The 15,161-nt window shown below is 40.0% G+C and overlaps 2 protein-coding genes and 5 non-coding genes across 8 annotated transcripts; all 7 read left to right on the plus strand.

Moving 5' to 3' along the window:
- The first annotated feature begins 1,334 nt into the window (after window positions 1-1,334).
- LOC111233309 (tripartite motif-containing protein 16-like) lies at window positions 1,335-3,352 on the plus strand. The gene is made up of 2 exons (XM_022761090.1): window positions 1,335-2,736; window positions 2,812-3,352. The coding sequence occupies exons 1-2, from the start codon at window positions 1,335-1,337 to the stop codon at window positions 3,000-3,002; spliced, it is 1,593 nt and encodes a 530-aa protein (XP_022616811.1). The 3' UTR covers window positions 3,003-3,352.
- A 589-nt stretch (window positions 3,353-3,941) lies between these two features.
- On the plus strand, window positions 3,942-4,015 carry trnan-guu. The gene has a single exon. It is a non-coding gene; the product is annotated as a tRNA-Asn (tRNA).
- Window positions 4,016-4,402: 387 nt separating this feature from the next.
- trnan-guu lies at window positions 4,403-4,476 on the plus strand. The gene has a single exon. It is a non-coding gene; the product is annotated as a tRNA-Asn (tRNA).
- Window positions 4,477-4,626: 150 nt separating this feature from the next.
- Window positions 4,627-4,700, plus strand: trnan-guu. The gene has a single exon. It is a non-coding gene; the product is annotated as a tRNA-Asn (tRNA).
- Window positions 4,701-4,927: 227 nt separating this feature from the next.
- trnan-guu lies at window positions 4,928-5,001 on the plus strand. The gene has a single exon. It is a non-coding gene; the product is annotated as a tRNA-Asn (tRNA).
- A 149-nt stretch (window positions 5,002-5,150) lies between these two features.
- trnan-guu lies at window positions 5,151-5,224 on the plus strand. Its single transcript has one exon. It is a non-coding gene; the product is annotated as a tRNA-Asn (tRNA).
- A 1,121-nt stretch (window positions 5,225-6,345) lies between these two features.
- cmas (cytidine monophosphate N-acetylneuraminic acid synthetase) lies at window positions 6,346-15,116 on the plus strand. 2 transcript variants are annotated; one of them, XR_002665596.1, is made up of 10 exons: window positions 6,346-6,713; window positions 7,445-7,587; window positions 7,700-7,855; window positions 9,640-9,776; window positions 9,901-9,995; window positions 10,240-10,411; window positions 10,497-10,662; window positions 10,789-11,028; window positions 13,779-13,828; window positions 14,263-15,116. XR_002665596.1 is itself a non-coding variant. In XM_022761091.1 (8 exons), the coding sequence occupies exons 1-8, from the start codon at window positions 6,484-6,486 to the stop codon at window positions 11,001-11,003; spliced, it is 1,314 nt and encodes a 437-aa protein (XP_022616812.1). In that variant the 5' UTR covers window positions 6,346-6,483; the 3' UTR covers window positions 11,004-11,237. The 2 variants fall into 2 exon arrangements, 1 of the variants encoding a protein (XP_022616812.1); XM_022761091.1 differs by lacking the exons at window positions 13,779-13,828; window positions 14,263-15,116 and having other exon boundaries at window positions 10,789-11,237.
- Window positions 15,117-15,161: the final 45 nt, after the last annotated feature.

The following is a 15,161-nucleotide window of genomic DNA, read 5'->3' on the forward strand; positions in this document are numbered from 1 at the left end:
ACCCATTTCTCTGTGACGTGGTATTTTGACATGTACTTCTCAGAGATCAAATGCCAATCAATCAGTGTGGACAGGACTGTGATGTACTTGTGTGATTTCATGCTGATGTAGTTTATCAGATTTAACTTTTACTGTCATTTTGTAAATGTGTTGCAAAGATGTAATCAATACTCTGATCAACATAATATTATTTGTCATGTTACACACACTGTATGTGTTTAACAGTGATTACTGTATATGATGAAATGAAAACAGATATTGAAAAGCTGAACTGTCAGAATGTTTGAATGTGTTTTATGATGTGAACACAGTCAATTAATAAAGTTGATTAATTATTAAGAATGAATGAGGTATTTCTTGTGTGTTCATTGCAGCTGCTGGAGGACAAATGGTCTTACAATAAAGCTCAGCCCTAAACTTTTAGAAGAGAAACCAAAAGTAATCAGCAGTGTTAGCAAAGAGGGAGGGACAATCCTTTTGTTAAAGGAACTATTACATTAACTAGGATACATCGTCTATATGAAAAACCTAGTTTCTGTGGTGAGAGGGAAGGGTTAAAGAAACTAACAACAAAGCTATGAATGAGAAAGATTAAATAGGAAACATTATCATAGGTGACATACCCAATAGTACACTGCCATACCCTCAACAAGTCTAAATGAGACAATATCCAAAATACAGTCATAAATAAATTCATGCAGCGGCTTTCGAATAGTTTAACAATTGTTTTCAATACTAAGTTAGAGGACCGGCAGAAACATTATTCCAAAAATACACTTAATACCTTTTATTAGATTCCTCTAAAGTCTTCATTACATATATTGTGTGAGTCTGTACAGACATGGATGTAAAATGCAACTTGACTCCTTGGCGGAAACATACAACCGCATGGGTGTTATTTCTAGTTTTCTAACTGCGGTGAGGACGTGAACTTAAAAACCTTGAACCATAAGTCATGTGACACAAATCTGCTCCCAACAGTAGCACATGTTGAGAGGACTGAGTCAGCACAGCAATCTATATTAAAGAAGTGAACTGCGTTTTGACTTGCATCAGAAAGCAGCATTTATCTGATAATGAAACTGTTTGACCTCACTGGTCAAATGATATGTGGCGAAGCAAAGGTATCAGCTTGACCGGGAAAGATACTTGTAGGTTTTTGTATCAGTATCATTAAAAATGACTGAACTAGTCCCGTCTGCCTGATCAGCTGCTTTTGGATTCTCTTGTTTGTTTCCGACAAGAAAAAGAAGAACTCTGTTTTGGTTTGGATCACAGGACAGTATTTACCAAGAAGTGAAGCTGTTTGACTTTCATTGTTTCTGAGAGATGAAATGGCGCAACGAGGGAATCAGCTCGATCGGGAAACATGCTGCTGTTCAATCTGTTTGGATCTACTAAAGGATCCAGCGACTATTCCCTGTGGTCACAACTACTGCATGAGCTGTATTAAAAGCCACTTCAATGAGGAAGATCAGAAGAAAATCTACAGCTGCCCGATGTGCAGAGAGACCTTCATACCAAGGCCTGTTCTGGTGAAAAACATCATGTTAGCAGATTTAGTGGAGGAACTGAAGAAGGCTGGACTCCAAGCGACTCCAGCCGATCACTATGCTGGACCTGAAGATGTGGCCTGTGATTTCTGCGCTGGGAGAAAACTGAAAGCTGTCAAGTCCTGTCTGCAGTGTCTGGTCTCTTACTGTGAACAACACCTCCAGCCTCACTACAAATCCCCTGCCTTTGAAAATCACAAGCTGGTCGACCCTTCCAAGAAACTGAAACAGAAGATCTGTCCTGATCACAAGGAGGTAATGAAGATTTTCTGCTGCACTGATCAGAAGTGTATCTGTTATCTCTGCTCCATGAATAAACACAAAGGCCACAAAACAGTTTCAGCTGAAGCAGAAAGGACAGCGAGGCAGGAAGAGCTTGGGGCAAGTCTTCAAAACACCCAGCAGAGAATCCAGACCAGAGAGGAAGAAGTAAAGGTGCTTCAGCAGGAGGTGGAGGTGATCAACCAGTCTGCTAACAAAGCAGTTGAGGACAGTGAGAAGATCTTCACTGAGCTGATCTGTCTCATCAAGGAAAAAAGCTCTAAACTGAAGCAGCAGATCAGATTCCAGCAGATGACTGAAGTGAATCAAGTCAAACAGCTGATGAAGACGCTGGAGCAGGAGCTCGCTGAGCTGAAGAGGAAAGACGCTGAGCTGACGCAGCTCTTACGCACAGAGGACCACACAGAATTTCTACTCAGTTACCCACTGCAGTCAAACGTCAGTGACCCTACGGACACATCCAACATCAAAATCCGTCCTCTGAGGTACTTTGAGGATGTGAAAGCAGCTGTGTCAAAGGTCAGAGATAAAATACAGGAAATCATTGGTGAGGAATGGTGCAAATTCTCACTGACAGTGAGATCAGTGGATGTTTTGCTGCCTAAAGCAGAACCCAAGACCAGAGATGAGTTTTTAAAATATTCATATCAAATGACGCTGGATCCAGCCACAGTCCACAATCAGCTGATTCTATCTGATAGGGACAGAAGTGTAGAAGACAGATATTCGTTGACATATAATTCTGACCCAAACAGATTCACTGAGAGGCAGCAGGTCCTGAGTAGAGAGAGTCTGACTGGACGTTGTTACTGGGAGGTGGAGTGGAGCGGGAAAGAAGTTTCAGTAGCCGTGGCATACAAGAATATTTCCAAAATGGATGAAAGTGGATTTGGAAACAATAGTGAGTCTTGGGCATTGGATTGTTTCAAAAAGGGTTGCAAATTCAAACATAACAATGTCACAACTCTTATCTCAGGTCCTCAGTCCTCCAGAGTGGGAGTGTATCTTGATGCCAGTGCAGGTATTCTGTCATTCTACAGCGTTTCTGACACCATGACTCTCCTCCACAGAGTCCAGACCACATTCACTCAGCCGCTCTATGCTGGAATTTGTCTTTCAACGACTTTTTGGAACGATACCAGTGCCAGGTTTATTCAGCTAGAATAGACAGGAGATATTAAAAAGTCAATGGGGACACTATTCTTAGTTTGTAAATGGATTTTCTCTCTTTCTTTGTCACCCATTTCTCTGTGACGTGGTATTTTGACATGTACTTCTCAGAGATCAAATGCCAATCAATCAGTGTGGACAGGACTGTGATGTACTTGTGTGATTTCATGCTGATGTAGTTTATCAGATTTAACTTTTACTGTCATTTTGTAAATGTGTTGCAAAGATGTAATCAATACTCTGATCAACACAAAATTATTTGTCATGTTACTGACATACTGTACGTGTTTAACAGTGATTACTGTATATGATGAATTGAATACAGATATTGAAAAGCTGAACTGTCAGAATGTTTGAATGTGTTTTATGATGTGAACACAGTCAATTAATAAAGTTGATTAATTATTAAGAATGAATGAGGTATTTCTTGTGTGTTCATTGCAGCTGCTGGAGGACAAATGGTCTTACAATAAAGCTCAGCCCTAAACTTTTAGAAGAGAAACCAAAAGTAATCAGCAGTGTTAGCAAAGAGGGAGGGACAATCCTTTTGTTAAAGGAACTATTACATTAACTAGGATACATCGTCTATATGAAAAACCTAGTTTCTGTGGTGAGAGGGAAGGGTTAAAGAAACTAACAACAAAGCTATGAATGAGAAAGATTAAATAGGAAACATTACCAATGATGTACTAAGTACATCTTTGTACCTGATTAAATGTGACAATTTTCATAATTTTCAAAATAAATGAATGAATAAATTAAGGAGCAGTGTTCTAATACTCTAACAATGAGCCACTTTTCATTTAAATATGAAACTAGACGATAGGTAGCAACATTATTATTGATCAGCCTGAGGTCCAGAAGGGAAAAATGATAATAGATTTAACAAATTTAGGTGGGTGGAGATTGAAGCTACAGGCCACACCCCCTAGACATGTCTCTGTGGCGCAATCGGTTAGCGCGTTCGGCTGTTAACCGAAAGGTTGGTGGTTCAAGCCCACCCAGGGACGTTTTACATTTACATTAACAATGATACATAATCTACATGAAAACCCTACTTTCTGTGGTGAGAGGGAAGGGTTAAAGAAACAAAATGAAGATTTAAAACCAAGAATAGCAAACATAATCAGTTGTTACCCAACAGTAAATTCCCATACCATAGACAAGCCAAAACGAGACAGTTTCCATTTTTTACAAAATAGATAGGCCTAGATGAAAGAATAAATTATGAAGCATTGTTCTATTACTCTAACAATGAACACTTTTGGTTCAAATATTAAGTTAGAGATCAGGTAGAAACATTACTGATCAGCCTTCTACAAGGAATAAATGATACTATGACACGTTCAGGTGGGTGGAGATTGAACATTGAGGCCACACCCCCAGGGGACAGACGTGTCTCTGTGGCGCAATCGGTTAGCGCGTTCGGCTGTTAACCGAAAGGTTGGTGGTTCAAGCCCACCCAGGGACGTTTTACACTTGAATTAGATTAAATTAGCAGACATATAGAATCATTATTATTGATCAGCCTGACATCTAGAAGGAATAAGTCACGCTTCATTTAACAAATTCAGGCAGGTGGAGATTGAAGCTCAAGGCCAAATCCCCTCAAGCCAGACTTGTCTCTGTGGCGCAATCGGTTAGCGCGTTCGGCTGTTAACTGAAAGGTTGGTGGTTCAAGCCCACCCAGGGACGTTTTACACTTAAATTGTATTAAATTAACAGACATATAGAAACATTATTATTGATCAGCCTGACGGCTAAAAGGAATAAGTCATACTAGATCTAACAAATTCAGGTTTGTGGAGATTGAAGCGCAAGGCCACATCCTCTCAAGACAGACTTGTCTCNTCATACTAGATCTAACAAATTCAGGTTTGTGGAGATTGAACCGCAAGGCCACATCCTCTCAAGACACACCTGTCTCTGTGGCGCAATCGGTTAGCGCGTTCGGCTGTTAACTGAAAGGTTGGTGGTTCAAGCCCACCCAGGGACGTTGTACACTTAGCTTGGATTATATTAAATTTGTGGACATGTAGAAACATTATTATTGATCAGCCTGAGGTGTAGAAGGAACAAGTCATACTAGATTTAACAAATTCAGGTGGTTGGAGATTGAAGGCCACATCCACTAAGGCCAGACCTGTCTCTGTGGCGCAATCGGTTAGCGCGTTCGGCTGTTAACCGAAAGGTTGGTGGTTCAAGCCCACCCAGGGACGTTTTACACTTACATTAACAAGGACACATCATCTAGATGAAAAAGCTGCTTTGAATGGTGATTTGACTAAATTTCGATGAAGTACAAATTTGAAATTACTAAACAAAATGATTAAATGTTCCTGTGGTTAACTGTCACATTGACTTCAAATATATATTGTCATCTGTATCTGTTTTGGTTTTTCCCAAAATTGTCAAGAGGGTTTGGATATCTCGTCAATGGACACAGTTTATTTGAAATATGTGACTGGTAAGACTATCCAAACAACTGCAAAGACATGACGTGATCCCATGTTATTTGAGTGTGCATGAGTCCATAGATCATCCCTCCCTACCAGGGTAGAAAACATACTGCTAACATCCAGAAGGTGTCGCTGTTGCCCAGTTAAAGAAAAGAAGGACAAAGGAGCAGCAACTCTTATGCTGAAAGTTTCTTACATGTAATTCTTTGAATTTGTATGAACACAATATTGATTTTTTTATCCAGTTTTAAGTCACATTTGGAGCAATACAACTTTCCCTTGGGTTTTCTGTGTGTTAATTACTTGACACAGAAAACTTACTTAATTAATTAACATGCTGGGGCCACAATTGATGACCTGTTATAGTAAATGTTGGCGCAGCTTTCTGTTAAATCTGAAATTAATGAAATGATCTAGACCCAAATGATATGGAATAATAAAAAAGTTAAAAAAAAAAAAAAAAAAAAAAAAGAAAAGCAGCTGGAAAAAAGGAAATTGAAATTGAAGAGGGAATCCAGGAATGTACCCCCCCCCCTTTTTTTTAATTCAAATTTTATTATTTATTCATGAATTAATAAATGTATTTATAAATGATTATGCTGTTTTTGTAAATCCATTTTCAAATCTGAAGTATTTATTAATAGAGTAATCATTCATTTATAAATTCTTCTTACAATTTCTGTTAAAGCTTATCTAAATATGAAATTAAGTATTTTCTTTTTTACTTCTCCTGTCACATCCCTGATCTTTCATAGTGTAAATTTTTTTTTTTGTTGACAATTCGATGTCATGACCAGCAGGTGGCGGTAGTGAGCACAGTCCAAATACAGGCAACCATCATTGTACACCAGAAAAAATTACAACCGGAATCGAGTCTTATAAATAGACCCGCTGCTCTGGTCCTCAGCCTGGCCGTTACAGTGACACTTCGACCGAGCGGACGTGAGGAAGTCTCACCGGCCTGACTTGGCGTCTTCTTTCACCTTTTGGTTAAAAGGCTTTTTTTTTTTGACAGCGATATGATCTCCAGGAAAAGAGGCCTCCCGGCCGATAACGGGGAGCAGGACGGACCGCTGGTCGCCCCCAAGCAGCAGCAGATCCGGGCGGAGGGCAAGAGACACGCCGCTGCTGTGATCCTGGCGAGGGGAGGAAGTAAAGGGATCCCCCTGAAAAACATCAAAATGTTAGCCGGGGTGCCCCTCATCGGCTGGGTGCTGAGGGCTGCTGTGGACTCCGACATGTTCGACAGGTAGAGGAAGAATCGATAGGATTGATTAAAATAGTGCCTCCAAACCTGCTCCACACTTCCTATAAAAACGGTCAGAGGTGTCTCAGTATGTGTGTTTAATACTTTATTATAGAGGTTGTACAGCCCTCCGTGTGCACGGTGTCTCCTATTACAAACTTGTTTTATTTATAGTTTATATTTTAAGAAAAGCATAGAAGAGATTTAAAAAAAAAAATAACATCCGTGTTTGTTTAATCGTCATCAGGATTTATGCAAAAAGGACTGTACCGATTTGTAACGCTTGGTTGAAGGGTGGATCATTACATTTTGGGGCAGAAATGGATCATTTACTATGAATTTTATTTTGAATTAAGTCTGGTGTAAGTTGCTCGACACTGATCTTGCACTTCTAGTTCACGCTGTAGGCCTGGATTAAAACATTTTCTCCTTTTTACATCATTGTAACTTTATATTCTTTTACTGTTTTTGACTCTTGGACGAATAAAGTAAGTTATTTATTTCATGATCTGAAGTGTATAGGAATAATTTACAGAATAATAATGTCTACATCCTCCAAATTCTCCTCTGATGCACCTTTTCTTTCCTATTTAAAATGTCATAACTGAAATAAATAGATTAATCTTGCTGGTAAACTCACACTAGCTTGTATGTAGCATGAAGAGGAATGAACCTGTTCAGGTGTGCTGCATGGAAGAGAAAGATAAGACAGATGAGACTTTTAATCTTTCTAGTGTGTGGGTATCGACGGACCACGACGAGATAGAGAAGGTGGCAAAATCCTGGGGCGCCAAGGTGCATCGCAGGAGTGCTGAAGTCTCCAGAGACTCTTCTTCATCACTGGAAACCATCCAAGAGTTTGCCAGGCTCAACCCAGGTATGCAAACAGCTGCCAGGGAGTGACTGTCACTCCATTGTGTGTTCTGTGTGACACCAAACAGCTTGTTTGGTTTCACAGCTCGTCCTTTTGTTTGACTTTGTTTTCACAGAGGTGGATGTGATATGCCACATTCAGGCTACGTCCCCGTGTCTACATCCGCACCACGTGAAGGAGGCGCTGGAGATGATCACGCTGCAGGGCTTTGATTCGGTGTTCTCTGTGGTCCGGAGACACCAGTTCCGCTGGAAGGAGATCAAGAAGGGATGTAAGTCGGCAGATGTGTTGTTGCAGTCGGAGCATATTGTTTTCAGGTTGTCCGTCCCATTCTCGCGGTCACGATATCTCAGTAACGTCTTGACAGAACTTCTTCAAACTTGGCACAAACATTCACTAGGACTCACGGATGAACTGATTAGATTTTGGGGGTCAAAGGTGAAAGATCGAGGGCGTGGTGACCTCCTTGTGAACGTGATATCTCAGAAACGCTTTGGAGGACCTTCTTTAAATTTGGCACAAATGTCCATTTGGACTCAAGGATGAACTGATTAGATTTTGGAGGTCAAAGGTCACATCAGAAAACACTCAGCCATTACTCGAGACTTCACACAGATGGTTCATATTTTATATGATTGTGGATAAACAGGGTTGTAACCTAAAGTTAGAGTGTGTTTGTGTGTTTGTGTGTTTGTGTGTGTGTGTGTGTGTGTGTGTGTGTGTGTGTGTGTGTGACCGATTCCCTGCTCTGCACTGTGAAAGCAGCAGAACAGGTATTAGTTCTGTTTCCGTCTCCGTGACAGAGACTTTCGTCGCCATTGGTTACAGAAGCACCAACAAAAGAAGAGTCACTGTTCACTGAATTCTGTGTGTTTGATTCGTATAACCGAGTTTGAGTAATTACATCAGCCTGGGGTTATAACAGTTTTTCCTTATCAGGTGTTAGTTTGTGTAAAAACATAAAGCCATAACCGTTTTTTTGTTGCAGCCGAATCTAATGAGAACACACTACTGCACTGCTGCCAAGCGTTAGATGAGAACAGAGATACCATATCTTGACTGCATGATAATACAAATGCTTTGACGCTACAGCTGGCAGCACCTCTGCGGTTCATTCATCACAGCACATAAAAACTTGTTTGTTGAATCCGTCTAAGCACTAAAGTGTAAAAGAGTTCAACTGATGAGTCAGTCAGCCCAATAAATCAGCCCATACCTGCTTATTGCAAATACACTGCTATCGCTTTTTATGTTGGTTGTTAAGTAACAAGACATTGCATCACAGGAACTGGGTCTGAGCTCATTTCTAAACAGTTTTTTGGTTGTTTTTTTTCAAACTGTAACATGTCCCGCTCAGCGTGTGTCTGTGTCACAACTCTTTAAAGACACAAATCTATGAGACGTGTTTCAAGATTGTTGTTGTTTTTGTTCAGAACAGATTTCTTAAACTCTCTAATATCAACATCAGTGTCAAACAGGCTGCAGTAAAAACACAACTATTCTTTGTGTAATGATCAATTAAGAACCTTTAACCTTTTTAATTTTATGATCTTATACTAAATTGTTAATTAGTGTTACTTTTCGTGTGGAGTACATGGTAAACATGGCGACCACACTATCAGTATATCTTGAAATGAACCCTAAAGAGACATCATCTGCCCTTGGCCACATATTTATTCAAAGAGATGATTCCCTTCATGCCCATATCTTCGCTTCTGTTTGCATTCAGCACAACCTCAGGGAGTTGCTGGCATGGCTGCAGACAGAGTCTGGCCTCATCCACACTAATATGTTTTAGTGTTAGCTCGCGTCGCTTGTGCTACGTTTACTCCTGGCGCCTAAAGTGGAGACTTTGGACTTTGGACGTCCAGTTTTTATTTATAAAACTGTGGAGTTTGGAGACGTTTGGAAAAGATGTGATAGAAAATTAGCGTTTCCAAAAGTGTCCGGAGGGACCAGGACGTGAAAAAATAAATTGTGGAAGCAGCGTGATGTTTGGTGAAGCCGTGTATTGTAAAGAGTGCACTTTTAACCCCGCACTCTGCCTCCTTCTAGCTGATGAAATGACCAAGCCGTTCAACCTGGACACAGCCAACCGGCCACGGCGCCAGGACTGGGACGGCGAGCTGTGTGAGAATGGCTCCTTTTATTTCGCCACCAGAGATCTCCTCATGAACAAAGGTCTTATGCAGGTAATCAGTCTGGACAGTTAATTTGTTTAATTTCAGTTATGCAAAAAAAGTAACCAGCGCATTTTATCACGTGTCTCCAGCAGCTGTATCTGGTCTCTATCTGTTGTTTCGTCTCTGTCTCCAGGGTGGAAAGATCGGCTACTATGAGATGCTGCCGGAGTACAGCGTGGACATAGACGTGGACATCGACTGGCCTGTGGCAGAGCAGAGGGTTCTCAGGTGAGAGACAGATCTTTGAGTTGATCTTTCTTCTGTCTTTTTTAAAAAGTAATTTTCCTATCAACCTGTCCTGAACTTGTTTTTAGCCCTACCCTGCTTCCGCATCTGTACACACCTTTGTCTGTTTGTGTTTATGTTGGCATGCACTGGTAGTTGAGAACTAATACTCTGCATACAGGCGTGTGTATTTTTGTCGTTCCATTTCCTCCTTCGTTTCTCATCCACTCCGTGCTTCTTCCTGCAGGTACGGTTACTTCGGTCGGGTCACGCCGGAGGTGGTTCAGCTGATGTTCTGCAACGTTTCCGGATGTTTAACAGAAGGAAGGATCTTTCTGTCGGTGTCCGGGGAGGATATGGTGTCTGTTAACACCAGAGACGCCATGGGCATCCGGATGCTGAAGGGGGAAGAAGTGGAGGTTGGACTTTTCAACTGCGTAGAAATGAATTCGGCTCAAGTCGCGCCTCGTCGCTCACACTAACCGTCCGTCTTCCCTCCACCAGGTCGTGCTGTTGACGTCCAGAGAGGACCCTGTGACCAAGTCGTTGGCGGAGAAACTGGCCAAGAGGATGGGCTGCGAAGTCATGGAGGTGGGAGAGGAACCGCTGAACGATTTGAAGCTGGTAGTGGAGAAGAAGAAGCTGGAGTGGAAGGATGTGGCGTACATGGGTAAAGCGGTCATCTACAGAAAATTAACAAAAGCTTAGATTATTATGCTTATTTTGTGATTATTATTATTATGCTGCTGTTCATTTATATCTCTGTCTTCCCCCGCTTCCTCTTGTCTCCTCTCAGGTAACGATAAACCCGATGTGAAGTGTCTGAACCTGGCGGGTTTGAGCGCAGTACCTGGAGATGCCCCAACGGTCGCCATCAACGCCGCAAAATACACCTGCCACAAAGTCGGGGGACTGGGGGCCGTCAGGGAGTTTGCCGAGCACATTCTCCTTCAGAAACAAAAAGCAAAGGCTCAGATGAAGCAGGACCGCATCGACAACAGCAGCTTCTGACTCAACTTCAACTCCACATTGAAAGGTTTTACTGCAGTCCGTGCACAAATAATAGAGGTTATTAAACAATGCACATGTGCATGAAGAATATTAAAATATCATATGACATGCATAATTTAGAGTCGAAGTTAGAATTTAAAACAGTTAACACGTCTCAATGGAAGTTTTCCTGTCGGTAATTTTTTCTTTGTCGGCTTCAAAATGTGAGATTCTTTCAATTTAGAGTTAATCGAGTTAATCAGCCTTGGTTTAATGTAGAAGAGTCCAGATGTAAACAACAGGATCACCACGACAGCACAACCCAAAACACTAGACTAGAAACTGCTGCTATTGTCTTTTTACAACGACTAACACACAGCAACAGTAAGGTTTGTTATTTGTAAACAAGTGTAAAACAGAAACTAAGATATTTTCTTTTTAAATGCATGTAACTTGGGTTTCCTCCAGTGGGTGTGATCTCTGTTGAATTTATTATTGCCGATGTTTTATGAAAGATACAGCTTTTAAATATTTCAGATGTCTTGGTATTTATAAGGGGAAGCATTTTAAATCAAAATAGTGAATGTCCAAAAAAAAAAAAAAGTTATGTATCAGTCTGTACATCTTTGGAAATCTGTTTGTCCCGGTCATGTCGCCCCTTGTTTTTACCGCTTCAAGGAAAAGTTCAACATTTTAATGCGTTGCTGATGTTTTGATTAGAAGATTGATACCACTCTCAAGTCTGTGCGCTAAACGTGAAGCTACAACGAGCAGCTAGTTAGCTTAGCTTAGCTTAGCATAAACACTGGAACCAGAGAGGAGAGAAGCTAACGTGGCTCTTTCAACTTGATGTTTTTACACTTCCTGTTTTCGTCCAACCAAACAAACAACACTATAACGCTATTAATTAGCGCACTACAGGCTAGCTCTTTCCCTCTGTTTCCAGATTTGATGCTAAGCTAACAGGAGCTAGCTGTGGCCTTATATTACCAGACAAGATAGAGTGGTATCGACTCTGTGATTCAGTGCGTGCTGCTGCTTCGCAACCTTCCGGTTCTTAATTGGAAGATTAATGGGAATTAGATTGCAGTTGCTGGTTGTTGAGAGATTAGTCGGTGGCCTGATTACCTGTTGTTTCGGTGAACAATGGGGAGGTGGTTTCATACAATGCAGGTCCTGCATTTCTACAGTTGCTCAGTGAGTGAAATAATAACCTGTGTGTGCTGTATTTATTGATCTATGAATGGCAATATGTAATTCTTTGTGCTGTTAGTTCTGTTTCTTCCATTGTTGTTTTTTTTCTGTCTTCCTAAATGATGCTTGGGTGATTGTTTTGTAGGAATATTTACTTGTCATTTGATTCATTCATGTGATTTTTTTTTTAAATTTTATTTTATTTTTTATTTTATTTCACTCTTCACATTAATAACAAAGTGGAATAAGTGATTTTTGTCGTGTGAATAATTGACCAATGGAGACGATTGAAAGTCTTGCTCTTGTCAACTCGGCAGAAACAAACAAACTTTTGATCCTATACAGCAACAGTTCGATGTTTTGGTGCGTTGCTGCCTTTGTACCACTCTCGTACCTGTAAAGTAAAAATGAAATGAATTTAATTTAATTCAGTTTTATTTGTATAGCGCCAAATTATAATATACATTATCTCAAGGTACTTTACAGGGTAAGGTCAAGACCATAACTTTATTATAGGGAGAAACCAACATGTCTAACAAAGCGAGCACTTACCTCCAGCAGAACTGCCTCCTGACTACAGCTTCATATTTAGCTCAGACTGTTCCGGTCAAAACCCTCCTTTTAATACATTTTCTTCAGCATGAAATTGACCTGAATTGATATTTACATTAGGAAAATAAATCCCAATTTATATATATATTTTATTTTATTTTTTTTTTACAAAAGCTGTGCACCATCATCATCCATACAACCATTTACAGATGACAGGAAGTATTATTTGTTGCTACTATAAATATTAGATCACACACAATGAATCTGCTTACAACTACAGTATAGTGTGTTATAAACCATTGATTAGATGTTCATATACTGCTTATGAGTATTAAATAGGAGGCTTTAAAGAGTGCAGCATTGTCTCCCAGCCCACATGAATGCCCCAAATGTTCCACAATGACTGTGTGATTTGGTTGTTGGTAATTTGACTACTTGTAAATGAGGCGGGAAAGGTTTACTGAAGGGGACGGAGATAAGGAGCAGGGCTAACAGATGCTGTTGTGGTAGTCAAATGGAGAATTTCTGCCCTGGAGCCATCAAACACCTTCCTCCTGCCATTGTGATTAGGGAAATTAATGCAGTCCTGATTCAGCTGGGATTAGTAGCAGGAAGTAGGGAAGCCAAAAAGAGGAAGTACCAATGAGCTGCAAATGTGGGGAATAAAAGTAAATCCAAGGCTATTAGATTTGCATGTCGTTATAGATGCACAGCCATTTCAAAGGTGCTTGAAAGGAGTTACTACAATGTCGCCTAAATATTGATAATTATTTGTAGTATGAGTAGCTTTAGCGGTATTAATATTAGCATCATTTAACTTTAAAAAGCAGCTGAGAACTGCAGTTTTTAGTGAATATCATTTAAACAGGAGCCCCTGTTGAACTGCACCTGCAGGGTATGAACTTCTCTCTCCAGCTGTCACACAACTACTCATTATCACTGGCTGTATTACATTCCTCCTGGAATAGGAAACTTTACCCTGGAGGTGTTATGTGAAATGTGTATCAGCAGAGGAAGGTTTTTAACCTTTTACTGTGTCTTTGTGAACAGGTTTACGTGGGGACAGCACACGCAGAGGAAACGTTCTTTTAGACAGTCAGGTGAGTATTTTGCATTAAAGACACTGGGGGAAAGTGATTAACTGAACTTGGTTTTTAGCAAGAAAAGCTAATTTAATTAAAATTAAAGCGAATCTATTGTGCTTTTTCTGAGTTTTCCCTATTGCTTTTTGTGCAAGTAATTAATCTACAAAGTCACAAAGCTCAAAGTACACGCCAAAGGGAATAACTGTCAGGCAAAAATCACTTTCCTCATTTGCATGAAACACCTTGTTATTTTTGTTTTTAAATAACTGAAACTATACATGTAAGAATTGCGTCTTTAGTAGAAACCAGTCACAGACACACCTGCACTTGATGCTGTTTTCAGTTACTGCTACTTGAAATGTTGCAGTTAATCCGGTCTACAGACAATAAAAGACCAGAGCGACGAGACAGTTTGATGTTCATGCTTTTGCTTTTTGTTTGTTTTACAGACATACGACTGCCACTGCACACATGACCCGAGGCTCTATCTGAATCTGTAATCAACATGAGGGCATATTCATGTTTCTGACAGATATGATGTTTACATTTTTAAACACATCGCTAAGCATATGTGTGCTAGAGGTCATGATGTTAAAACCAAAATGGCAGCAGTTAAAGCTTCCTAACAAAATGACTTGTATACCAATGTGCTAAAAGGAGGTGTGTGTTCTGTCAATGTGCTGATTTACAGGGTGTATATCTGGTGGTTACGAGAGAAGGGGAGGACAGAAGGATGATGAAGCATTCAGAAATGAACAATGGTAGTCCTCAGATATTTTACTTATGAAAAAGTATCAGTGCAAAAATGTATAAATAAAGCATTAGAAGGAAAAGTCCTATATTCAAAATACTATTTAAGTAAAAATACAGAAGTACTTTTTTGCACTTGTTCTGCAAAATAAGAAAATAAAAGTCACCTGCGAGTTATATATTATCATAAATTACAACGTTCATTCTGATGTATTTTATTAGTAGAAACAAACATTTTGAGTTTGGGTTTGTGTGTTATTAGATGGAGGCATCTGCTGATTCATTTAGAGACAAGAGCAGTGAACCTTCCTGTGTTTCTCCACAGACATAACAACTCCTCCCCCTGGTGTTCAAACAGTAGAACTACAGCAGAGAGCTTTGGGAGGAAAATAACTGGTACACTGAAAGACAAACCTCTTTTACATGAAATAAACTTTCAGATACGTTGCAAATACAAAATTTACTAAAATAATATTAATAACAGTAGTCATCTCAAGAAAATCACCTTCAATGCTCTACTTTCATGCCCGCAATCATGCTCTAAAATAAAAGCAGTATTAACTATTTTCTCTTTTTGTGGTATTTTTTGGTTACAGTA

The sequence above is a fragment of the Seriola dumerili genome, unplaced genomic scaffold, assembly GCF_002260705.1.
Source record: "Seriola dumerili isolate Sdu_G_001 unplaced genomic scaffold, Sdu_1.0 BDQW01000388.1, whole genome shotgun sequence".
Taxonomy (NCBI): domain Eukaryota; kingdom Metazoa; phylum Chordata; class Actinopteri; order Carangiformes; family Carangidae; genus Seriola; species Seriola dumerili.